Genomic DNA, 23484 nt, shown 5'->3' with positions numbered 1-23484 from the left:
TTTTAAAGGTGCGTTTCACCAATTTTAAAAATTTGAAAAAATTCAGGGTGAAATATTATGCAAAAATACACGTTATATATTTTTTTTCGTGAAAACGAATGTCTTAGTTATTTTTTTATACTCATTTAAAATTTTAAAATCGTTCTAAAATTTAAATTTCCCGCCAAAAATAAAAAAAAATTTCGGACATAACTTTTTAAAGCTTACAACTTTTTTATTTAAAGTTTTTCGCTAGTTCTCGATGCGGCTGAGATAAAAAATAAAAACATAAAAAACCTAATTAGGCTCTAGGTGGGTCACATGACCACCTAGGGGGCTAACAATTTCAGAAAGTTAGTTTCACTATATTATATGCTAAACGTTGACCTATAGGAATTCGAATCGACTTGGGGGCACTTTTCATCATCTTACTCGGCTAGGCCCTTTAACTATAGTTTATCATAAGAAGTATAATAAACAAAGATAAGCAACATATCTTTAAAATAAGCATATTTACTAAAAATCATAATTATAAGCAAAAAAAGCAAAATGCTTATAATCCGGACTTTAAATCCATATTGTAATGAAGTTAAGATGGAATTTTATAGTTTGATAATTTCCATAATTTTTTGTAAACTATACATATATTATGACCAAGTATTCTCAATATTTCTTTTAAATTAACATCTTACAATACGTTTTTATATTATATCATAATATTACCCCAAAATATTTACAGTATTATTAGTATTGAAAATTTGTAATGTTTAATATAAATATTTTTTAGGTCCAATAAGAATGAAGTGGGTAAAAAGTCTTCATTTTTATTAAATTTCTTATCCGAACTATTGCCTTACTCTACATATCTAAAGGATTATTTTTTCGAAAATAAGCAATTAGTTTTAAAGGAATTAGAAACCTTTAGGAATAGTCTACCATATATTTCTTCAAAGAGGATCCATACCGGAGAAGATTTTTTAAATAAATTAATATCCGTTTTAAGTATGCTTGGTGAAATAGTAAGTAGATTAAATTAGAAGTTATTATATATTAAGTAGATTAAATTAGACGTAATTCATCTGATTTTATCTAGCTGTTAGCATAACATGTGTTCTAACTAAATGGTAATGTCTATCTAACTAATAGTAATACGTATATAGGGTGGCAAAACTAATTTTATCCACATCCAAATTCAACAGGTAGAAGGGAAGCTTATTCTATGGCCTATCTCAATTACGATTTTGTTTTTCGTTGACTCATTGTGCGAGTTTTAAATATACCAAGTATATCATTACTACAAAATAACGAAGATATATTATTATGCTCTATATTTTCTCTCCGTTATGAGATTGATCAGCATCTTATTAGTTCGATTAATTAATTAATTATTTTAATTACTACTCATGGAAACAAAACCAAAATTTAATAAAACTTTCCAATAAAATTTATTCTCAGGGCTAATTGATTTTATTGTATTACCTTTAGTTTGTGGCTTCTAGTATTTCTCGTTGCTCACTTCATCCAGGATCAAATAAGGAAAATAAATGTATTCAAAATAATATAAATTCTATAAATATTATTTATTTATATCCTATGTCATATACCATAAATATACGATTCAAAATGTATTCTAAAAACTCAATTTTCTTGTAAAAATTTCGTATCTAATAAAATTAATCTTTATTTCTACTATTTCCCTTTTTTAACCAATTGTCATTTAAAATATTCGGTAGACTGTTCTTATTATTATAAAAAAACCAAAATTTAATTTTCACCTTCTAAATAGATTACTTATATCTTCTAAGAATTTATGAATGAGTGAATTATGCTGTAACTGTTAAATTAAAACAAATATGGTATGTAATATAAAACAACTCTCTCCTTTTCACAAATAATCTGACTAACCTTTTTTTATCTTCTATACTTCTTATCATGGATTGTGTTTCTTCCAACTGCTTCACCAACAAACAGCACTCGCTCGAAATCTCTCCTCAATTTAGTCTCTGACTCGATACAAACAATATCAATCTTTATAATTCCAAGATTTTTTTCTCAGCTCGATATCTTGTGCAAAATTGATACAAAACAGCTACTCGTTCCAGAAAGAAACTGGAATCTATTCGGACACGAGGAGATTTTACTTCTCGACTCGATCACGATTTCGTCTCAACAGAAATCTGCTTACACGGCCGTAAAATTAACCACTTCACACAAAATCACTACTTTCCGAACTGGACTGCTGTCTTCAGATCTTAATTCCACAGTGCCTCTTTTTTTTTCATCAATCTGCGACTCAAACACTCTACTCCCCTCCATGAGTCTCCTCGCCAATCACAAGCATTCTCTCTACACATCACATCCCTACTTTCTTTTCTTCTTCTTCTTCTTCTTTCTCGAAACTCCTTATACTCCTTAGGGGCGTCGGAGTACTTTCTTTTCTTAAAAACAACTAGTGTTGTATACAAATTTTCCGTCTTGTCAAATTCCAGGAGATACCAAAATTAATTTTTTTCTTACATGGTAGAAAAACCCTATCTTCTAAAACTAAACAATTTTGTTTACCATCGTTACCTTCTAGGAAGCTTTTAAAGTCAGGTCAACCGCAAATACATCCACTTTCTAAAACCGATCGAAATTTAGTTCTATTGTTCTTGAATTGTTAAGTCCATTCATAGAATCTTAACCACTAACGTTTTTCACTTTTCACGAAACACTGCTTACGACTAATAATATATTATTTACAAATTTTGGCCATATACAGAGCGTTGAAACTCTACGATCTCGTGGTCTTGGACATAAAATGAATTCTCTGAATTTTCCCCATAAAATTATTTAACAATATGTTATTTTTAATATTGTACCCTGTATATTTTGAAAATGTTCCATAATACAATTAAGGAAATTATCTTTAAACCAATATAGTGCAATTTTATCCCTTGGCTTAGAAAGTTATTGGTAAAGCTTTTTATTACTAGTAGTAATTGCACGAGAGCTCTAAAATTATCGATTTGTTTACCTAGTGACACTTGACAGTTTATGTCAAAAGTGCCACGAGGGCAACAAGTTGATAATAATTTTAGTGATAGAGTGTAATTCGCCGAGATTATTTCATGAATAAAACTGTCTTTAACTAATATTTTATTGATATCTTCACCTGAATATTTGCTAAACCTGTTTCTTGATGTTCTCTGTAACAAGTTGTAAAACATTAATTGTCATTAATGTCACTGAATGTTCATTTTTGCGTAGTAACGAAGGGCATCTGACGTAATGCTTGACGACGACACTATTAGATGCTCGAAGTGTGTCGCTTGTTCAATTTGGCTATATCCAAACCTTTGCTAAGTCATAGTTAAATCTTGATATGGTATGAACAATAGAGATGTGAACTTAAAATTAAAATAAAATTATAATTTTTCTGTAAAACAGTAGTTTCCATAATAGAAAACCCAAGAACATAATGTTTTTCTTTATTTTTAACGATTTTACATGACTTGACAAATATCATCTACAAAATAAATATCATCAGCTAATATTATGTTGATCTTTGTGCAATTGCTTTGAGATTTTAAGTTCTTTTCCCATCATTAGAGTGGGTTTATTAAGTCACAGATCAAATTTTCCGAGAATTCAGTTGATTACGGTGACCAATTCCTTCTCAACAAACAGTAACTTCTGCGATGCTGATTTTAGAGATGTCAAGATCACTATGTAAATGGTCATAATAGTAATCCTAGGTATTTATTATTTAGTGCAAAATTTAACACAAAAGGCACTCTATCTTATATTTTTTCAAGATCCTTTGTGTCTTTATCCGTACCTTTTTCCATCAGCTGTCTTATAATGAATATTGATTCTGTTCTTTATTTACCTTGTTTCAATTTCTTCATACTTTCTTATATTTACGTCGTGTGATTAAGTAGTTTTATGACATTGAACATCTCCTTCCTTTTTGTACACAACGTTTTTATACACTCGTTGTAGATACTCGTTCTACCATATGTATACTGTTTCTCCATTCATATGGAATTTGGCGGACTTCTATAATTCTATAACTTGCTAGAAAACTTGCTTCTGTCGCAGTGATCCAACTAGTTCACCTTTATTTTTGAAGTGATTGAGAAACTTTCTCTGTTATTTTGGTGATCATTGCTGTTACTATCTCTGCTAGTTCAACTAGTTATCTGTCAATATATCATGGCAGGGTATTTTATGTTATACAGTAAAAAATATATGATGCAATTATTTAATTAATTAAAATACATATTCAAATTAATATATGGTTCGTACAGTATAAGTCCCGATGCACGTCATTATCTACGTCAGAGATATAAGTTGACATGGTTGCCAAATTACAAAAAAAAAATCTGAATTCATTTTAAATCAAATATATCACATAATTATTGTAGAAGTGGATTATAGGTACAACAAAATATATTAATATTCAATGTAAATAAATAAAAACATAAATAGAAAACAAGAATTAGGTAATAATCTTACGTTAAGGTAAATAGTCCTGTCGCCAGGGGGGTACAACGGCCTCCTTAATTCAGATGGACTTACTCAAGTTTTTTTTATGTATTTTGACCCGTAGAACACGAATTTGTTTGGATAACAGTTGATCCGGATGTCGATAAGATTATTATAAACAAAGAACTTAAGGTACATAACAGCGATTTTTCGCAAAACAAAACATTTTTTTTGTATTCTTTGGGTAATTCTCAGCAAAAAATGGTCTTACAAGTTTTTTCGTAGGATGCATAGTTTTCGAGATAAACGCGGTTGAACTTTCAAAATATCGAAAAAGTGCAATTTTTGAATCCGAATAACTTTTGATTAAAAAATAAAATAGCATTTCTGCTTACTGCATTTGAAAATTCAAGTCAAATTATATCGGTTTTGATTATTTGCATTGCTAAAAATTAAGTTTTTATTTGTTAAACAAAGCAATAAACACATAGTTTTTCCCGTGCCCAATGCATGCGTTTTAATGTACGTAATCTATTGTCCTTTTCATGAGCATTTTTCAGTGCGTAACAAATGATAGGAAAAAGGGTAAGTCCGTGATAATACACATTTATGACATTTATTCTAACATGACATTTTAGTTAAATCTAACAGTTGTCACATTTTATTTTCAATTTGGAATAAAAATGTGTTTCTTGCATTTATAAAATGGTATTTTCTTTGATTTGTATAGTCTTATCAATTATACAGATTATATTTGTAATATTATTATCTAATTAAAAAAAAATATTTTTTTATTATGGCGCCATCTATCGACAACTAGAATAACTAGAATAAATGTTATAAATGTCACCGACGAAATGTAATCACCGACGTGCCTTTTTTCTGTCACATACAATTTAATGCGTTAGAAAGAAATCGAAAAACTGTGACGCACTGAAAGATGATCATGAGAAAAAGAATACGTAGAAATTGTCTGTATGCGCACCTACTCGTTCGATTTCAAATGAGAAATGCATTGAAAACATCATTCAATCACTATGTGTTTATAGCTTTGTTTAATAATAAAAACATTAATTATTAGTAATGAAAGTCATCAAAACCGATAGAATTTGACTTGAACTTTCAAATGCGGTAAGCAGAATTGCTATTTTATTTTTCAATCAAAAGTTATTCGGGTTCAAAAATTGCAATTTTTCAATTTTTTTAAAGTTCAACCGCGTTTATGTCGAAAACTATGAATCCTACGAAAAAACTTGTACAAACATTTTTTGCTTAGAATGGCCCAAAAAATACAAAAAAATGTTTTGTTTTGCGAAAAATCGCTGTTATGTGATTCCTCAAGTTCTTTGTTTATAACAATATTATCGACATACGGATCGACTATTACCCAAAAAATTCGTGTTCTACGTTCTACGGGTCAAAATACATAAAAAAACTTGGGTAAGTCCATCTGAATTCAGGAGGCCGTTGTACCCGCACTGGCGACAGGACTAAAATAATAAAAACAATAAATATAATAAAACGAATAATTATTCGCTGTGAGTGGATCAGTAGAGGGGATTAAATAGTTTTCGCCAGTGGCGGTTTTGTGCACTACTTGTAAACTTCAAGTGGTCAATATGGATTTTTCAAAAAAAATATATAGCAGCTGTTGCATTGATACGTGTAAAAATACTGAGTATAACAGTAATTGTAAATTTTATTCATTTCCTGTTGTCAAACAAAATAGTTCAAACAGAAAAATGGATTATTGCTATCAATAAGAAAAAGTAAGTAAATAATGAAAAAAATGATATAAAAACAGAGGTAACCTTTAAATAATTCACATAAACTTAAGCAGTCATCCTGTCGCAGGAACTTATATATTAAATATTATAATTATAATGACTAAAATAAAAAAGCATAAATTACTTTTACTATTAAATCTGTGTATTCATTCAGTAATCAGTTTACAATAATATTTCAGTTCATAATTTTTGTTTTTCTAGATAAATATATATTTTTCTCGTCTTGTAATATTTCACATACACCAATTTTACCAGAAAAGTACAAGTTTTAAACCACGAGAGAGCGCTACCGGCTAAACTCACAGCGAATAGTAAGTAATAAAAACAAATCTGAAGTGTCAACACCGCAACTGTCAAATAAGTGTTACCAATAGGGCTTTTCATCGATTGTCATTTGTTTCGAGCTTCTGTCATATGTTGTATAGTCCGTCTATAATATTAATATATACACGGATTATAAAACATATGACAGAAGCTCAAAACAAATGACTGTGAATGAAAAGCCCTATTTATGACAAAATATCATCTTCGTTCGATCGCTGTTAAAGTTTTATCCGGACAAGTGTGCTTCATAAAAATTCTTTAAAATCCAGTTATACAAATTAAATGAAACAAGGTAAAGTATATGTCTTTAAGTTTACAAAAGAAATCTTTAAATATTATTTCTACGTGTATATAGTAAAATATGTCTAGTAGCTGTATTTCCAGCGTACTTGGCTAAAAGAGTCTCAGAACGAACAGATGTACTTAAAGATAGACTTAAATATTTTGTGCTGGTATCATGTGACGTCAGTTGCTATGACGTGGATGACGTGCATCGGTATTTATACTATATCAACCATACAAGTTTAACATTCGCATCTTACCTGTTTGTGATTGGTAGGTGTTTAACTTGTTTTGAGTTACCAAAAACTGTGTTGATTTTATGAACTATAAAAATACCTTTCTTTGTGGCGCTAATTCAGAACTGATTTTTAGAGGAAAACCAATGTGATGTCCTCATTCCTAAAATCAACAATATATCTTTTAACAAATATCTGCAAGCTTAAAGGCTACGAAAATTTGTAAGTTAATGCACACATTATGGAATTTATAAATAATAATGAAGAAATAATAATTATCTTTTAGGGAAAATCTTGTATGTCTTAGTACCAAGGAACTTATTTTTTTACGACCGTCTCTAGAAACAGCATTCCAGCTAACTTATTTATTACGAGAGGCTTCAAGATACACGTCTTTTGTTCAATTTTTATTGAATAAGGCAAAGAATGATGGTATTACTAAAAATAAGAAAGTTATATATTTTAATAAAGGTAGGTGAGCATTATGTCATCCATAAAAATATACAGAATGAGTTTTATACAGTATGTCCCTGTAAGTTGTATCCATATGGAAAACTTTTTTATTATTAATTTTACGAAAAAAAGTTATTCTCTATAAAAACTTCTGCACGGTCCAAAACCCAAGATTAGATATCAAAGTTTATGAATGTTATAAGAGGTATGTCAAAAAGTTTGAATTTCACTCAAGAGTAAAGTAGCTTTATTTTTCACAATATTGAAAATTGCTATTATGAAAAGTTGTTTGGAATTAAAAACTATATTCTAATATGCAATTGCATCATTCTAATTGAAAAATTTTTTTGAAAAATTATGGAAAACTAACATTATTTTCAGTTATTTCAATTCTCTCTTTTATTATTTTACGAAAAAAAGTTATTCTTAATAAAAAGTTCTGGATGGTCTAAAATCCAAAACACAACCATATTATATCAAATTTTATCAATTTTGTACGAGGTATGTCAAAAAAGATAAATTTAGATCAAAAGTAAAATACCTTTATAGTTCAGAATATTTCAATTAGAAGGATGTCGTTACATACTGAAACATAGTTTTTAATTCTAAATAACTTTTCATACTAACAATTTTCGATATTGTGAAAAATAAACGTATTTTACTCTTGAGCGAAATTCATATTTTTTGACATACCTCGTATAAAATTGATAAAATTTGACATAAGATGGTTGTATTTTGGGTTTTAGACCATGCAGAACTTTTTATTAAGAATCACTTTTTTTCGTAAAATTAGTATTAAAGGAGTTATCTGAATTGAAATAACTGAAAATAATGTTTGTTATCCATAATTTTTCAAAAAAAAATTTCAATTAGAAGGATGTAATTGCATACTAGAATATAGTTTTTAATTCCAAACAACTTTTTATAATAGCAATTTTCAATATTGTGAAAAATAAAGCTACTTTACTCTTGAGTGAAATTCAAACTTTTTGACATACCGCGTATAATATTCAAAAAATTTGATATTTGATGGTTAAATCTTAGGTTTTGGACTTTTGCAGAGCCTTTTATGAAGAATAACTTTTTTTCGTAAAATTAATAATAAAAAAGTTTTCCATATGTATACAACTTACAGGGACATACTGTATATGGAACGCTTCAATTATCTCGGAAACGGCTTGCACGCTTTTTATAGATTTTGGTAAGCAAGGTTCTTATGACGCGGCCGATATTATAGTGGTATTTACATTGTTATCAGATTTTTCGTTTTTTTTGTAAATGTAATGAACTTTCTTATTTCAAACGTAACGTCCTGTATATGTTTTGTGTTTTAAAGTCCTAAAGAAATATTGATTATTTTTCATGTATAACTTCTATACCTAACTGCCGTAATTTCGGAGTTATTGATACATTAATTTAAAAAAAAATTAAAATATTTTATAAAAATCAATTTTCTCGGCCCACGCAGATATTACTTTGGGTTCTTTGGATCATTGAGAACAAAAAAGTCTTTTGTGATCTAAAGTTGATCGTTTTCGATTTATAAACAGTTTAAAATTGAAAAATGACGATTATCAAGGCTGAAAAACACATACATGTAAAAAATGAATTTTTTGAAATTACGAAGTGCTTAAATTCAAGTTCCAACCTTCTTCTATCAGCTCCCCATAAAAATTTTTCTTTCGTATGTTTTCTTCTAAAACATTGTTTTTAATTGTTAATGAAGCACTTATGCCCGGTCAGGGAACACAAAATTTTACGAAAACCTCCAAAAAAATAAAGGAAGGATGAAAATTTGGAAATAGATAGTTGAAATTGTCTATTATTATATAAGAAAAAGTTTACAATTCTACATCCCCTCCATTTTGCAAAAACTAATACGGGAAATACGGGGTGAAAAATATTTTCTCGTGAGTGAAAAAATATACGTTCAAAATAGGCCCGGAATTGGATAAAATGACTAATTCTAAGCAACTTAGTAAAAATATAGCTTATAAAAAATTGAAAAAAATGGTATACGCGTGAGGTCTGCAGACCCAGTATAAGCAGAGTTGTAGCTAATGAAAAATAGGTTCTTCTTCGTCAAATTCCAAATCGAATATTTCAATGTGAAATAACCAAAAAACATAGCACATTTCGGGGATAATTCATTATAACTTTTTTAAAGTGTTTAACAAAAGGTTTATTTTTGTTTTTTAAAAAAATTTCTAACATTAAAAATAAGTGAGTTACGCTCAAGATATTGTTGGTCCCTTTTATTTTTTGGTACAAAAATCGCGAAGATCGCCCCCTAATTAGCTTCCCAAATAAAATTAATCATAACCGCTTCACAAATTACTTTACTTACGTATTGTTTATATTATCTATAAGTTTCATTGGTTCAAAGTGCTCAGTTTTGAAAAAAATGGGGTTTAAAATAAAACATTTTTTTTAATTTTGAAAAAAAATGGAATTGTTCATGGAATTAACTTAAAAATTATTAGTAATACCAAAAATCTTAAAGAGTAATAAAATGTACGTTTTGCTTTTCTGAATATTTTTCCTTTTTTGTTTTCTTGTTATACTAAAATTGACTGTGCTATGGCTGTTCAAAATTTGCCTAAACTCGTGATTAGTTACTCGTTCAAGCCATTTTAACTACAGCTTTTTCTAAAATAAGCACTTTGAACCGATGAAACTTACAGATCATATAAATAATCCATAAGCAAAGTAACTTGTGAAGTGGTAATGATAAAATTTATTTGTGATGCTAATTAGGGGGTGATTTTCGCGATTTTTTTTTTACCAAAAAATAAAAGGTACCAACAATATTTTGAGCGTAACTCACTTACTTTTAATGTTACAAGTTTTTTTAAAAAACAAAAATAATCCTTTTTTTATAAACACTTTAAAAAAGTTAAAATGAATTTCCCCGAAAAGTGCTCCGTTTTTGGGTTATTACACATTGAAATATTCGATTTGGAATTTTATGAAGAAGAACCTACTTTTCATTAGCTACAACTCTGCTTCTACTGGGTCTACAGACCTCAAACATACACCATTTTTTTCATTTTTTTATAAGCTATATTTTGCTAAGAATATTTTTTTCGCTGAAATACTTACTTTTTGAGTTATCTCCGAAAAACCGTCCAAAAACATGTTTTTTTCTGTTAAAAATGAACATATTCACTTGCAAATAACTCGAAAAGTATTGACTTAGGGAAAAAACTCTGTAGAACAAAAGTTGCTTAGAATTAGTCATTTTATCCAATTCCGTACTTATTTTGAATGTATATTTTTCACCTTCGAGAGGGGGTATTCCCCTCTATTTTTGAAAAATGGCGGGGATGTAGAATTGTAAACTATTTCTTATATAATAATAGACAATTTCAACTACCTATTTCCAAATTTTCATCCTTCCTTTATTTTTTTTGGGGTCAGATTGTTCTTTGATCGGGCTATTATGAGAGGACGGCGATCGGGCAGCATTAACAAATAAAGATTAGTGTTTTAAAATGAAATTTGCCCAAATTACTTATCGGGAACTGATAAAATAAGGTTTGAACTTGAAATTAAGCACTTCGAAATTCCAAAAAATATATTTTCTACTTGTGTTGAAATACCTTTAAAATCGTCATATTTCGTTTTTTTTTTCAGTTTTAAATTGTTTATAATTCGAAAACAATTAGCTTTAGATAAAAATTACACAAGACCTTTTTGATCCCAATAATCCAAAGAACATGAAATAATGTCTGCCGAGACAGAAAAAATTGATTTTTATAAATTGGTTTAAACATTATTTTAAAAATAAATCAGTATTTCTTAAGGACTTCAAAACGCAAAAATATACAGATTGTTTCATTTGAAATCAGAAAGTTTATTATATTTCCAGAAAAAACGGAAGATCTGACAACAATGTAAATACCGTTATAATATCGGCCGTTTCCGAGATAAATGAGGCGTTGCATATATTTATAAAACTGACTCTGTATACTACTCTATTATGTAATGTTGTTAGTTGGACAATATTTGCCTATAATAAGACATAAACTCCCCTGATTCCTTCCTTTCTCCTCTACTTCTTACTTTATTCATCAGCCTCAAGCCTTCGATTTTTTTAGGTTCCTGTAAAATGTTAGTTTAGTTTTTCTATTTCTCTTCTGACATCTTTTATTTTTATTTTCTTTATAATTCTTTATAGCTGTCCTATATCTGTGTTCTTATCTTTTAGTTTTATATTTAGTTAAATATTTATATCGTTATAGGAAGCATGTTTCTGAACCAGTATGTTTGATAGTTTTAGTTTTAAAAAAGTTAACAGTTTTTATGTTTATTCCTGACCTAAATTTAATATTTTTTTACTTAACGCTTTTTCAATTAGTTTGGAACATGAGCAAATAAATTAGAATACATATAGAGAAGGCCAGAGCTGCATTCTTTAAGATAAATAAACTGTTATGTGGAAACAATATTACTTTGAGTCTGAAAATTAGATTAGTGAGATGATATGTGTTTACTCTTTTGTATGGTGTCGAAGGTTGGACTTTAACGGATACACTTCTCAAGAAACTGGTTTGAAATCTGGGTGTATCGGAGAATCCTACGAATAAGTTGGGTGGATAGAGTTCGTAACGAAGTTGTTTTGCATCGGATGGGAAAGGTCAGGGAAGTCGTCAGAATGATTAAAAATCGCAAACTTGAATATTTTGGCTATGTTATGCGACACCCAGAGAGATATAATATACTCAATTTAATAATACAAGGCAAGGTAGACGGACGAAAATGGCCAGATCGAAGAAAAGCGTCATGGCTTAGAACCTGAGAGAATGGTTTAACAGATCCTCTGCATCCCTTTGATTACCATAGCCAACGCTCAATAATCCAGCACGGCACGCGAAGAAGAAGAATTAGTTTTATCTGAATCATTTTCTTTCCTTTTATTGGAGAAACCGGAACGGCTACCTGACTCTGATCAATTTCCATTAATGATGAGACTAACGTTTCTTCTGAACAGATGCCACTGTTTATACTAGTCATTTGACCCCGCAGATAAAACTTCTTACGTGAAGTTATCTTCTTTTTCTTCTACGGCACTACAGCCCAAATTGAGCCTTAGCCTCCTTTATTTTTTGCCTCCACCCTTGTTTGTCTGTGGCTGCTCTTCTCCATACTCGGACTCCTAAAAGGGCTTGTGCGTCGCTGTTTACTGTGTCTTCCCAGCGTTTTCTTGGCTTTCCAACCGGTCTCTTTCCCTGCATTCTAGCATTCAGTGCTCTTTTTGGTAGCCTATCCTCTCCCATTCTTATCACATGTCCGGCCCATTGCAATCTTTGTATTCTAATGAAGTCTGACAGGGGTGCTTCCTTATAAAAGTGATTTTTTTTTTTTTAATAATTTGATGGCTTTGGTAGGGACCAATTAGCCAGACAATTTTTTCTTTAACTATAACAATTCTTTTTGTTTTTTATTTTTTTTTTTAATTTAAAACTCATCCTTCCTCACGATTACAATGCTCAAAATATTAGTAAGGTAAGATTAATGTGTGCAAATTTTTCTTTTGTTTTCTTTATAATTTAATTTTTACTTATCTTTTTATATGTATAATTTATTTTGCTTTTTTTTTCTTTATATTCTTTTTTACTATTGTTTTTTTTTGTTTTTTTTTATTATTATTTTTTTTTTTTTTTAATTTTTTTTTAAATTTTTTTTTTTTTTAATTTTTTTTTTATATTTTTTTTTTATATTTTTTCGGTGCACACGTACAAAATATAATTAGTTGCAGAATGGCTAACAAAGATGTGGTTAGTAATTTACAATTTCATTTTGCACCTCTTGGTGTGATTATATAAGAAATACAATATATTATTATTCGTATTGAAAATTATACAATTTAAATTTATGGGTAAAAAAATGTTGTTATTAACTATTTCATTATAGAATTTATCAGTGCTTGCACTATTTAATGAACACCCGAGTATAATATGAGTTAAGTCTCCCAGTTCACCACATAAACATGAAGAATCATCAATTAAACCAATTTTAAATTTATAAGTTGGTGACATTGCATGATTTGCTCTTATTCGGTTGATGGTAATAATAAAGTTTCTGTTGTTTTGGTTGTGGAACCATCTTAGCCTCGGGATCTGGACTTGACATGATTTGTAATTTAGTCCTGTTTGTTTGCTGTTATACAATTCTTGCCATTTGGTTTTGAGCTGAATTTTAAGTATGGAATTCAAATCGGTATAAGGAATACGCTGATTAATACACTCTCTGTCTAAGTCTGACGCAGCCTTTGCAAACTTATCGGCAATTTCATTTCCTTGAATACCCGAATGTCCTTTTATCCAAACTATTATCACCTTTCGTTGTGAGCTACGTATTTCGTAATTGGTCTGTAATATTTCTACTTCTAGATGATTTAAGTTCTTCGACGCACCTATATTCTTTAGTCTCTCCACGACACTTTTGCTATCTGTAAATATAATACTTTTCGATCTATCAGTCCTAAGTATATACTTTAGAGCTTCACTTATTGCAAACATTTCTGCTGTATATATCGTTGCCTCATCTGGTAATCTGATCTCTTCGTGATATTTTGTGGTGTGATCGTAAAAAGTGGCGCCTGTACGAATTTGTTTTGATCCATCGGTGTAAATCTGGTTGTAGTCGGGCCATCGTTGATTAACCGTTTCGAGAAAGTGGTCGTGTTTGTCGATCTGAAATGTCTTGATTTGTTTAGAAAACAGAATATGTGGACGTTCTGAAAATATTGGTTGGATTTTTGATGTGTATAGTGACAACCTGTATTGAGAAAGAGTGGTGTAACTTTCACAGATAAGTGGAGTTTTCTTTTTTAGCCAATACGACTGAGTGAGTACTGAAACTGAAAGTTCATGGATAAGTGTTATATAACTTGCGGATTTGGAAAATGCTTTCGTGATGAACTTGTTACTAATTAGTTGCCTTCTCAGTTGTAATGGTGGTTCTACGGCTTCTGCTTCCATAATATTTATTGGAGTTGACTTGAGATATCCAAGACATATTCTCAAGCTTTTGTTTTTTTGGTTTTCTATTTTATCTAAATGCGTTTGTGCCGCTGATCCATACAAATGGCTACCATAATCCAGGATTGATCTTATCATAGTTCTATAAAACAACAAGGCAATATTTGGGTCAGCTCCCCATTTGGTATAACAGAAAGCTCTCAGTATGTTAATAGCATTCTCAGACTTTTTAGTTATTTGATGTATACAGTCTTTCCATAGCAGTTTCCGATCTAGATATAATCCTAAGTATTTCACTACATTTTTTATTTGGAAATTATAAGGTCCCAGTTTTACATGATCCTGCTCAATGTTTCGTTTTCGGCTAAATACACACACCTCTGTTTTTTGTTCAGAGAGTGTAAAATTATTTTCATTCAGCCACTCATTAAAGATGTCATAGGTTTTGTTCAGTTCATATTCACATGTTTCAAAGTTTTTCCTGGTACAATAAAAAACAATATCATCTACAAATTGTATTGTTCGTATATTTTTGAGTTTAACACTGGCATCCATTGTATATAATATAAACAAAAGTGGACTTAAAATGCTGCCTTGGGGGAGTCCAAGGTTCGTGATTCTAGGTTTGGTGATTTCTTGATTTATTTTTAAATGAATTTTTCTGTTGGTGTACAGGGAAGTTATAAAGTTCGCTAATTGTTTATGAAATCCAATTGAAATCAGTTTGTTCGTTAGAACATTTAGGTTAACGTTATCAAATGCTCCTGTAATATCGTTGAAACCTGCCATAGTCATAAAGTTACTAGAAAATCCAGCTAAAGTGTCTGTTACTATTACTGTTAATGCCTCCAATGCTGACCTAGATTTTCTGAAACCATATTGTGTGTCAGGCAGAATATGTTCTTTCTCTAACCATTGCTCAAGACGATTTTTGATAAGCCTCTCAAAGGTTTTCATTACACATGAAGCTAATGATATGGGTCTATAAGAAGTTGGAATGGAATCCGGTTTATCATATTTTTTTATTGGGATGATAATATACTCCTTCCAGCTTTCAGGGATTGTTGTTTGTCCTGTCCATATTGCATTATATATACTTAAAAGATATTTTTTCTGATTCATTGGCAAATTATAAAGCATGGAATATGAAATATTGTCTATACCAGGAGAGCTATTGTTGGTATGTTTCATACATCGTTCCAGTTCCCACATAAAAAAACTATCGCTTAGATTGGTCATGTTCCTTGGTACTGACGAAATTTGGGGATCATATGCAACTTGGTTGGTTGGTACCCATGGCGGTGAAATTTTGATGTGAAATTCTTCTATCCAATTCGCATTTGGGTCTATTGGTAGTCTATTTTGGACTTTCCGATTTTTATATGAGTTTACCTTTTTCCAAATTTGTGAAATTGGTGTATGATGGTTTAAACTTTCACAGTACTCAATCCATTTTTGCCTTTTTGTGAGTTTAAAAGTGCGTTTGGCAAAAGCGTCCATTTTTTTGAATTCTATTAAATTTTCACGATTTGGAGTTCTCTTATATTTGATGAAAGCTATTTTTCTTTGATGAGCAGCGTTGTTACAAGTTTCGTTCCACCAAGGCTTCGGACAGTGATTACGGTGCTTAGTCTGACTAGAGACTTTTCTTGGGATGGAGATTTCTGCAGCTTCATTAATCATAGAAAGGAATTCATCATAATTTTGAGCTATATCTCTGGATTCAAGAATAGCTACATATAGATTCCAGTTTGCATTTTTTAACTGCCATCTGTTGTGCTCCGAGGATACAGCTACTTGATGATCATCTTCCACATCGAGTGTAATTAATATGGGTAGGTGATTTGATCCATGTGGGTCCTCAATTGTGGTCCATGTAAAAAATTGTACAATATCGTGAGAGCATAGAGTTAAGTCGATTGCGCTTTTACAACTTAAAGGAACTAATGTTGGAGATCCGCTGTTTAGATAAACAAGGTTACATTGATTTATTACATCAGATAAAATATTCCCATATGTGTCATTAAAATCGCAACCCCAAGAAACATGGTGGGCATTAAAATCACCTGCTATTACAAAAGGTTTTGGTACATTATCAAAAAATTCAGTCCACTCTTGCAGCGCTATCTTCTTTCTTGGCTCAATATATAATGAAACTATATGAATTGTTTTTTTATTAGGTAAAAGCTTAAGAGCAATGCATTTATGAGAAAAATTGACTTTAGTATTTATTATTATTTCTTTATATAAAATGTTTGCTTTAATTAATATTGCTACCCCTCCAAATCCGTCTGGGCGATCCTGACGACTAACATTGTAATTTTTAAAGTTATAATACTTTCCTTGTTTGAACCAAGTTTCAGATAACACTGCAAGAGCAGCATCATACTCGTGAAGAAGGAATTCCAAGTTCTCTTTATTTGAAACTGCTGATCGGCAGTTCCATTGAATTATATTTATTTTTTGTATTGTATCTGCGAATTTAATGTGTTTTCTGATGAGTCTATATTTAATTGTTTACTAATTATATATTCTAGTTCCGTTTTTGAAATATCATAATTATTGGTTCTCCTAATTGTTGAGATAATGTTTGCCACTAATTCTAAAATAATTTTGACATTTTCTGAGCCTAACCCTGAATGATGAGTTGAAAAATCTGAGGTGTTTAAATTCTTAACGTAACTGTTATTGGTTAAAATATTAGAATCTGGCCCTAGAGTCCTAGGTTGGGAAACAATATCTCGATGTGCTATTTCTATGGGGTCTGGGCTATTTGGCCTCAGCCTTTTAACTGGTTTGTGAAACGTACCAGTTGATTGTTTATGATGAACTTTACTGTATGTTTGTGTGTGGTGTGAAGGGCTTTCTCCGAAGATGTTATAGTTTGGAGGAGGTCGAGTTGAACATGAGGGTAGAAGCTCAAAACGGGTTGGAGGTGGGATGGACATATTTTGAAAGGTCATGTTTTTATTTGGGATGTTGCTAGTGTTATTTGAACGATTTGCAGTAATAGAAGCGTAGGTGTTTCTAGGGATTTGTTTATTAGCATCATGATAATTTAAATTTGTTGATGACATAGTTTCTTTGATTAATTTTTGTCGGTGAAACTCCGGGCAATCTTTCAAATTAATAGTGAAATGATCTCCCATGCAACTGAAACATTTTGGTGATATTTCTTCTTCCGTACACTCTTTTGAATTATGATCCTTATTGCATTTGAAACAGCGGGGATGAGACTTACAGTGCCCCCCCAGGTGCCCGTAACGCAAACAATTGAAGCAAAGCAATACTTTTTGTTTGTATGTCTCTACCTCTTTAATAACTTTATTGATAATTACATATTTGGGTAATATTTGTGTTTTGAAACTGACAACACACGATTTGGTTGGCACAAATTCTGTCATTTCATCTTTTGTAACCTTACGATTTATTCTCTTAACATTTAAAACCTCGAAAGGCAGATGATTATCATAAGATTTAATTTTATTTTTGAGATACTCTTCAGAAAATTCCGTCGCAATATCTCTTATTACTCCTTGCCTGACAATAATAAATTTAGGAACATAAATATCTAAATTGTTGTCGATAAATACTTTAGCGTTTTTGTTACTGACAAGATAATTAGCATTTTTTGGGTCCTTCATTTTTATTCGAATTCTATTGCGACCTATTGTATCTATACTTAAAATTTTATTGTCAAGTTCAGGAAAATTTGATAAAATTAAATCCCCGACTTTTAATGAATTTAGCCTACCCAAAAAGTTCGTTTGATTATTTTCAACATATAAATGGTAAGGTCCTTGATCGTTTGATTCATACTTAAATACCTGTTTCTCCCTTTGGGGTTGTAATTGGGAGGTGTTTCCGTCTTTCAAAGGATTAGTTTGCTCGATATTTGAAGAAATTGGTGTACTTACGTTTTGATTTCCCTGTGTATTGAATATACCTGAATCCGTAACTTGCATATTAATATCTTGCGGTTCTGTAGAATCGATTGGAGGATGAGTGGGGGGGTCTTTCCCCCCCGAATTGACACTCATTGTGTGTCCCTACACTACCACTATTTCAGTTTGTTTTTTATAGAAATAATTTAACAAGTTTTAATACAAATCTGTTGACTATTAAGCACTCGATATCACCGGCCGATGTAAATAGATACGTGTGGTTCTCTCGAAGATCCGTACGAAACTCCATAAAGGTGATAAAGTTCGTTGTTGTTGTACGTGAAGCTATCACATCGTTGTAACTTTGTGTAATTCTACGTATATTTAGTTTCTTCTAGGTGATCAGTTTTTTTCTCCTTGAGTGATCAAGTTAAGTAAAAGAAAACTGTCACTGTATGGTTTTCAAATTAGAAGCGAATGCAAATTAGATGCGGTTTTAAATAAAAAAAATCATAGAAGCCGTCTGTTGTAAGTCGATCGTACTGCGGCCAGTTGACTCATTGTACAGTTTCCATTCTTTTATGATACACATTCTCGGATTCTGAAACCCTGTACCAGCTTATACAGATCTAAAGAATAGTACCATATATTTTTGGAGTCACTCGGTAGTCTCCTAAAAGTGTTCTCCTAAAACGTCGATCTAATGACTCACAACTATGCAAGATATGGTTGACTATTTCATGTTCTCTACGATATAATCTGCAGCTTAATGAAATAGTCTCATTGCATGCAGGTGTCCCTTGACTGGCAAATTTCCAGTACTCTGAGCTGATTCCTGCTTATTTTCCGCAGGTCTTCAGCCTTATTAGCACATCTATCCGTCCAATATACATTTTGTTATACAGTATGATGCAAATGAAAGAAATAAATTCGTTATTTCGTAAACCGGCGACTTTAAAGAGAAATTACTCGACACGGGAAATATGAGGCACATCTGCACAAATTAGGAATAATTAATTCATCAGTATGTTTTTGTGATAATGCTTCGATTAGAGATTTAAACCATATTTTCTTGGAATGCAAAATTAACGAGAGATATATAAATCAATTATATTACAATTTACGACAAACACAAGTTCATTTTCCAATTAGTATAGAATATCTACTAAGTTGTCATAAAATGGAAATATTTAAATTACTCATAAACTACTTGAAAGAAACAAATATAATCATTTAAGTGAAATACGTATAAATATAACAAAACTAATAAATTGAGGTAAAAATAAAATAAAAATCTGTGGCTAACGGACTCGCATCCAAGCCATTTTTTCACACACACACACACACACACACACACACACACACACACACACACACACACACACACACACACACACACACACACACACACACACACACACACACACACACACACACACACACACACACACACACACACACACACACACACACACACACACACACACACACACACACACACACACACACACACACACACACACACACACACACACACACACACACACACACACACACACACACACACACACACACACACACACACACACACACACACACACACACACACACACACACACACACACACACACACACACACACACACACACACACACACACACACACACACACACACACACACACACACACACACACACACACACACACACACACACACACACACACACACACACACACACACACACACACACACACACACACACACACACACACACACACACACACACACACACACACACACACACACACACACACACACACACACACACACACACACACACACACACACACACACACACACACACACACACACACACACACACACACACACACACACACACACACACACACACACACACACACACACACACACACACACACACACACACACACACACACACACACACACACACACACACACACACACACACACACACACACACACACACACACACACACACACACACACACACACACACACACACACACACACACACACACACACACACACACACACACACACACACACACACACACACACACACACACACACACACACACACACACACACACACACACACACACACACACACACACACACACACACACACACACACACACACACACACACACACACACACACACACACACACACACACACACACACACACACACACACACACACACACACACACACACACACACACACACACACACACACACACACACACACACACACACACACACACACACACACACACACACACACACACACACACACACACACACACACACACACACACACACACACACACACACACACACACACCACACACACACACACACACATACACGGCGCCGCATTTGTTGTGGCATCTGTGCTTCAGACTGCAAAGTGGCATCATCAAGTCTACGTACGTTAGGTTGATTCTAATTAGGTGTGGATCAGTAATATATTTCTAATTTTGTTATACCCTCCTTCTAAACAAAACTGCAGGGAAAACTATGATAACATTACTTGTGGCATCAGATGCCACATGTACCTTGAGATGTCATAAATACCACACTTGACACACCATGACTTAATACTTGAATTATGCCCGACATTTTTGGGATAATAAAAAACTAATAAATTACAGAACAAATTCTTGTTTTTTTAACTTTGTCAGTTATTTGCAAACAATTTGCATAAAATCTATGTTATTAATTTATTGTCATTATTATTTATTAGTCGCTTATTGCGGCTCTAATAGTTTTTCAAATAAAACTTTATATCCGTAAATTTTCTCATTTCTAATACTGGATATTTTGATTTGCACTATTCACATTTTTGTTTTCCTGGTAGTACTTCCTTCTTCAAATCAAATTTAAAGAAAGCCATTACGGATTTTATTTGTTCGGGCATCCATGGGGTTTTTGAGGTGTTTTAAGAGTTTTTACTGACTGCGTTTCTTTTTTTCTTTTTTTTTAACTTGTGTTTCTTTTTTTGCAGATATTTATTTCTACAATTTTGTTTAATCTATTATTATTTTTTCTAATTCATATCACTCACACCTCTTCTATTGCCGATGATTTTCTCTTTTCTTGATTCTTGTACACCTGGTCTTTAATGTTTGACAATTGAACTAAAAGGTGATGCGAAAAAACTTACTTCTTTACTTACTTAATCAGTAGACTCATTGATACCTTTCGGTGTTGGGCCATTCATTCAATCTTAATCAGTGTCTTAATCTTCTGAGGTGTCGGGAGTTTCGTCTAACTCTCAATGAACTTCCTCCATTCTTTCCTATTGGTGGCCATTTGTGTTGCTTCTTGTCAAGTTTTTCTCTTACTTTCTAGTATTTGCGAGATGTGACTATTCCATTCTTTAATGCTTCGTCGTCTTCTGTTCTTCGCTATTGGTTTTGCTTGCCACACTCTTGATGCCACACTCAAAGAGTACCCATGAACGATCACATCAATCACTTTCCTTGTATTTGCTGTCCTTGTCTATAACAAACGTTTGTTATTTATAGAAAAAGACAGAAAATACAAAATAAGTGCTTGATGTGATCGTTCATGGGTATTCTTTCATTTTTCCGACTGTATGTATTATACATAAGAAACACATGTTCGGATTATCCGTGCTTCTCAATTATCCGTGCTTTTCAATTATCCGTGCCACCTCCGGTCCCAAGGAGCACGGATAATCGGAATTCTACTGTAATTACTGCATTTGTCCATTGTCTGGGTATTACTTTTATTTTCCATATTAGGTTCTATATGCATAGTAATTTTTTTATGAAAACAAATTAAACAAATTATAAAAATTAATTTTTTTTTACTTCTATATATTTCATCATTTCTGGTGCTACTTCATCGCTTCCTGGTACTTCTCTAATCTTTATCTTTCTTATTGCTTCTTCCAGTTCTTCTTTTTCTAAAGTTTCTTGATTTTCCGTGTTTCTCATGGACCCTCTATTGATCTGGCTTTCTTTTTCCATTGTATTCCCTTGCTTTCCATTCAGTATCAGCTCGAAGTGTTCCCTCCATCTTTCCATTATTTTTTTATCGTTTATTATTGTTCCTTCCTTGTTCATTATTTGTTTCACCTTTGTTTCTTTGTTGCTTTTTAGGTTCTTCAGTGTTCTATAAAATAACTTTACAGTTTCTGTGCTGTTTTTTCCATTATTTTTTCGAATTTTTCCCAACTTTTCTTTTCCTCTTCCTTCACTATCTCTTTCATTTTTGTTCTTTGTCTCTTATAATTTTCATATTTTTTTGTGTTTTGTCTTGTACGTATTGTTTTTATAATTTCTTCTTTTCTTTTATTTATCTTTTCACTTCATCATTCCACCAAGATGTTCGTTTCTCTCTGTTATTGTTTCTTGTAGTCCCACATATTGCATTAGCTGATTTTATCATCGCATTTTTAAATCTTTCCCATTCTTCTTCTATTATTTCTGTTGTTTCGTGTTCATTTTCCATCTCTTTCTCTAGCTCCTCTGTGTATATTATTTTCGTTGATTCGTTGATTCTTCCCTTAGTTTATAATTTTTTTATTATTTCTTTGTGTTTTCTGTTTATGCTCTCATTCCTTTTTATTTCTTTTCTTTTGCTTTTGAATGTGGTTTCCAGTATATAGTGGTCACTGCCAATTTCATAACACCTTTTCACCCTTACGTCTCTTATCCAGTTCTTCTGCTTTTCGCACTATAGTATAGTCCATAATTGATTGTTCTTCTCTTGATTTGACTTTTCTTGTGATCTTGTGTATACTTTTATGCCGGAAGTGTGTGTTCATAATCACCAGGTTATTGTCTAGACCTAGACAGAATTTGAGTGGTAATTTCCAGTTTTGTTTATTTTTTCCTCCCCATAAGGTCCAATGACATTGTTCCCTTTTTCTGCTTCTTTTCCCACTCTACTGTTCATGTCTCCTGTGATCATAATTTTCTCTGTAGGTACAAATATTTATCACTTCTGGGAACTTATCCCAGAACTTATTATTTTCGTTTTTTGTTTCGTCTTCATCTGGTCCATA

At 31.7% G+C, this 23484-nt stretch overlaps 1 protein-coding gene across 3 annotated transcripts in view; it reads left to right on the top strand.

Moving 5' to 3' along the window:
• Positions 1-23484, top strand: part of LOC126884472 (uncharacterized) — a 175648-nt gene that overhangs the window by 111952 nt on the left and 40212 nt on the right. For all 3 annotated transcript variants that reach the window (XM_050650409.1, XM_050650408.1, XM_050650407.1), the window contains exons 6-8: positions 767-998; positions 7215-7300; positions 7365-7549. In XM_050650409.1, coding sequence (XP_050506366.1) covers positions 767-998; positions 7215-7300; positions 7365-7549 — 503 coding nt within the window. The remainder of the gene's footprint in view (positions 1-766; positions 999-7214; positions 7301-7364; positions 7550-23484) is intronic.

This window comes from Diabrotica virgifera, chromosome 5, assembly GCF_917563875.1.
Source record: "Diabrotica virgifera virgifera chromosome 5, PGI_DIABVI_V3a".
Classification (NCBI taxonomy): domain Eukaryota; kingdom Metazoa; phylum Arthropoda; class Insecta; order Coleoptera; family Chrysomelidae; genus Diabrotica; species Diabrotica virgifera.
This window is presented reverse-complemented; position numbering and strand designations above follow the sequence as displayed.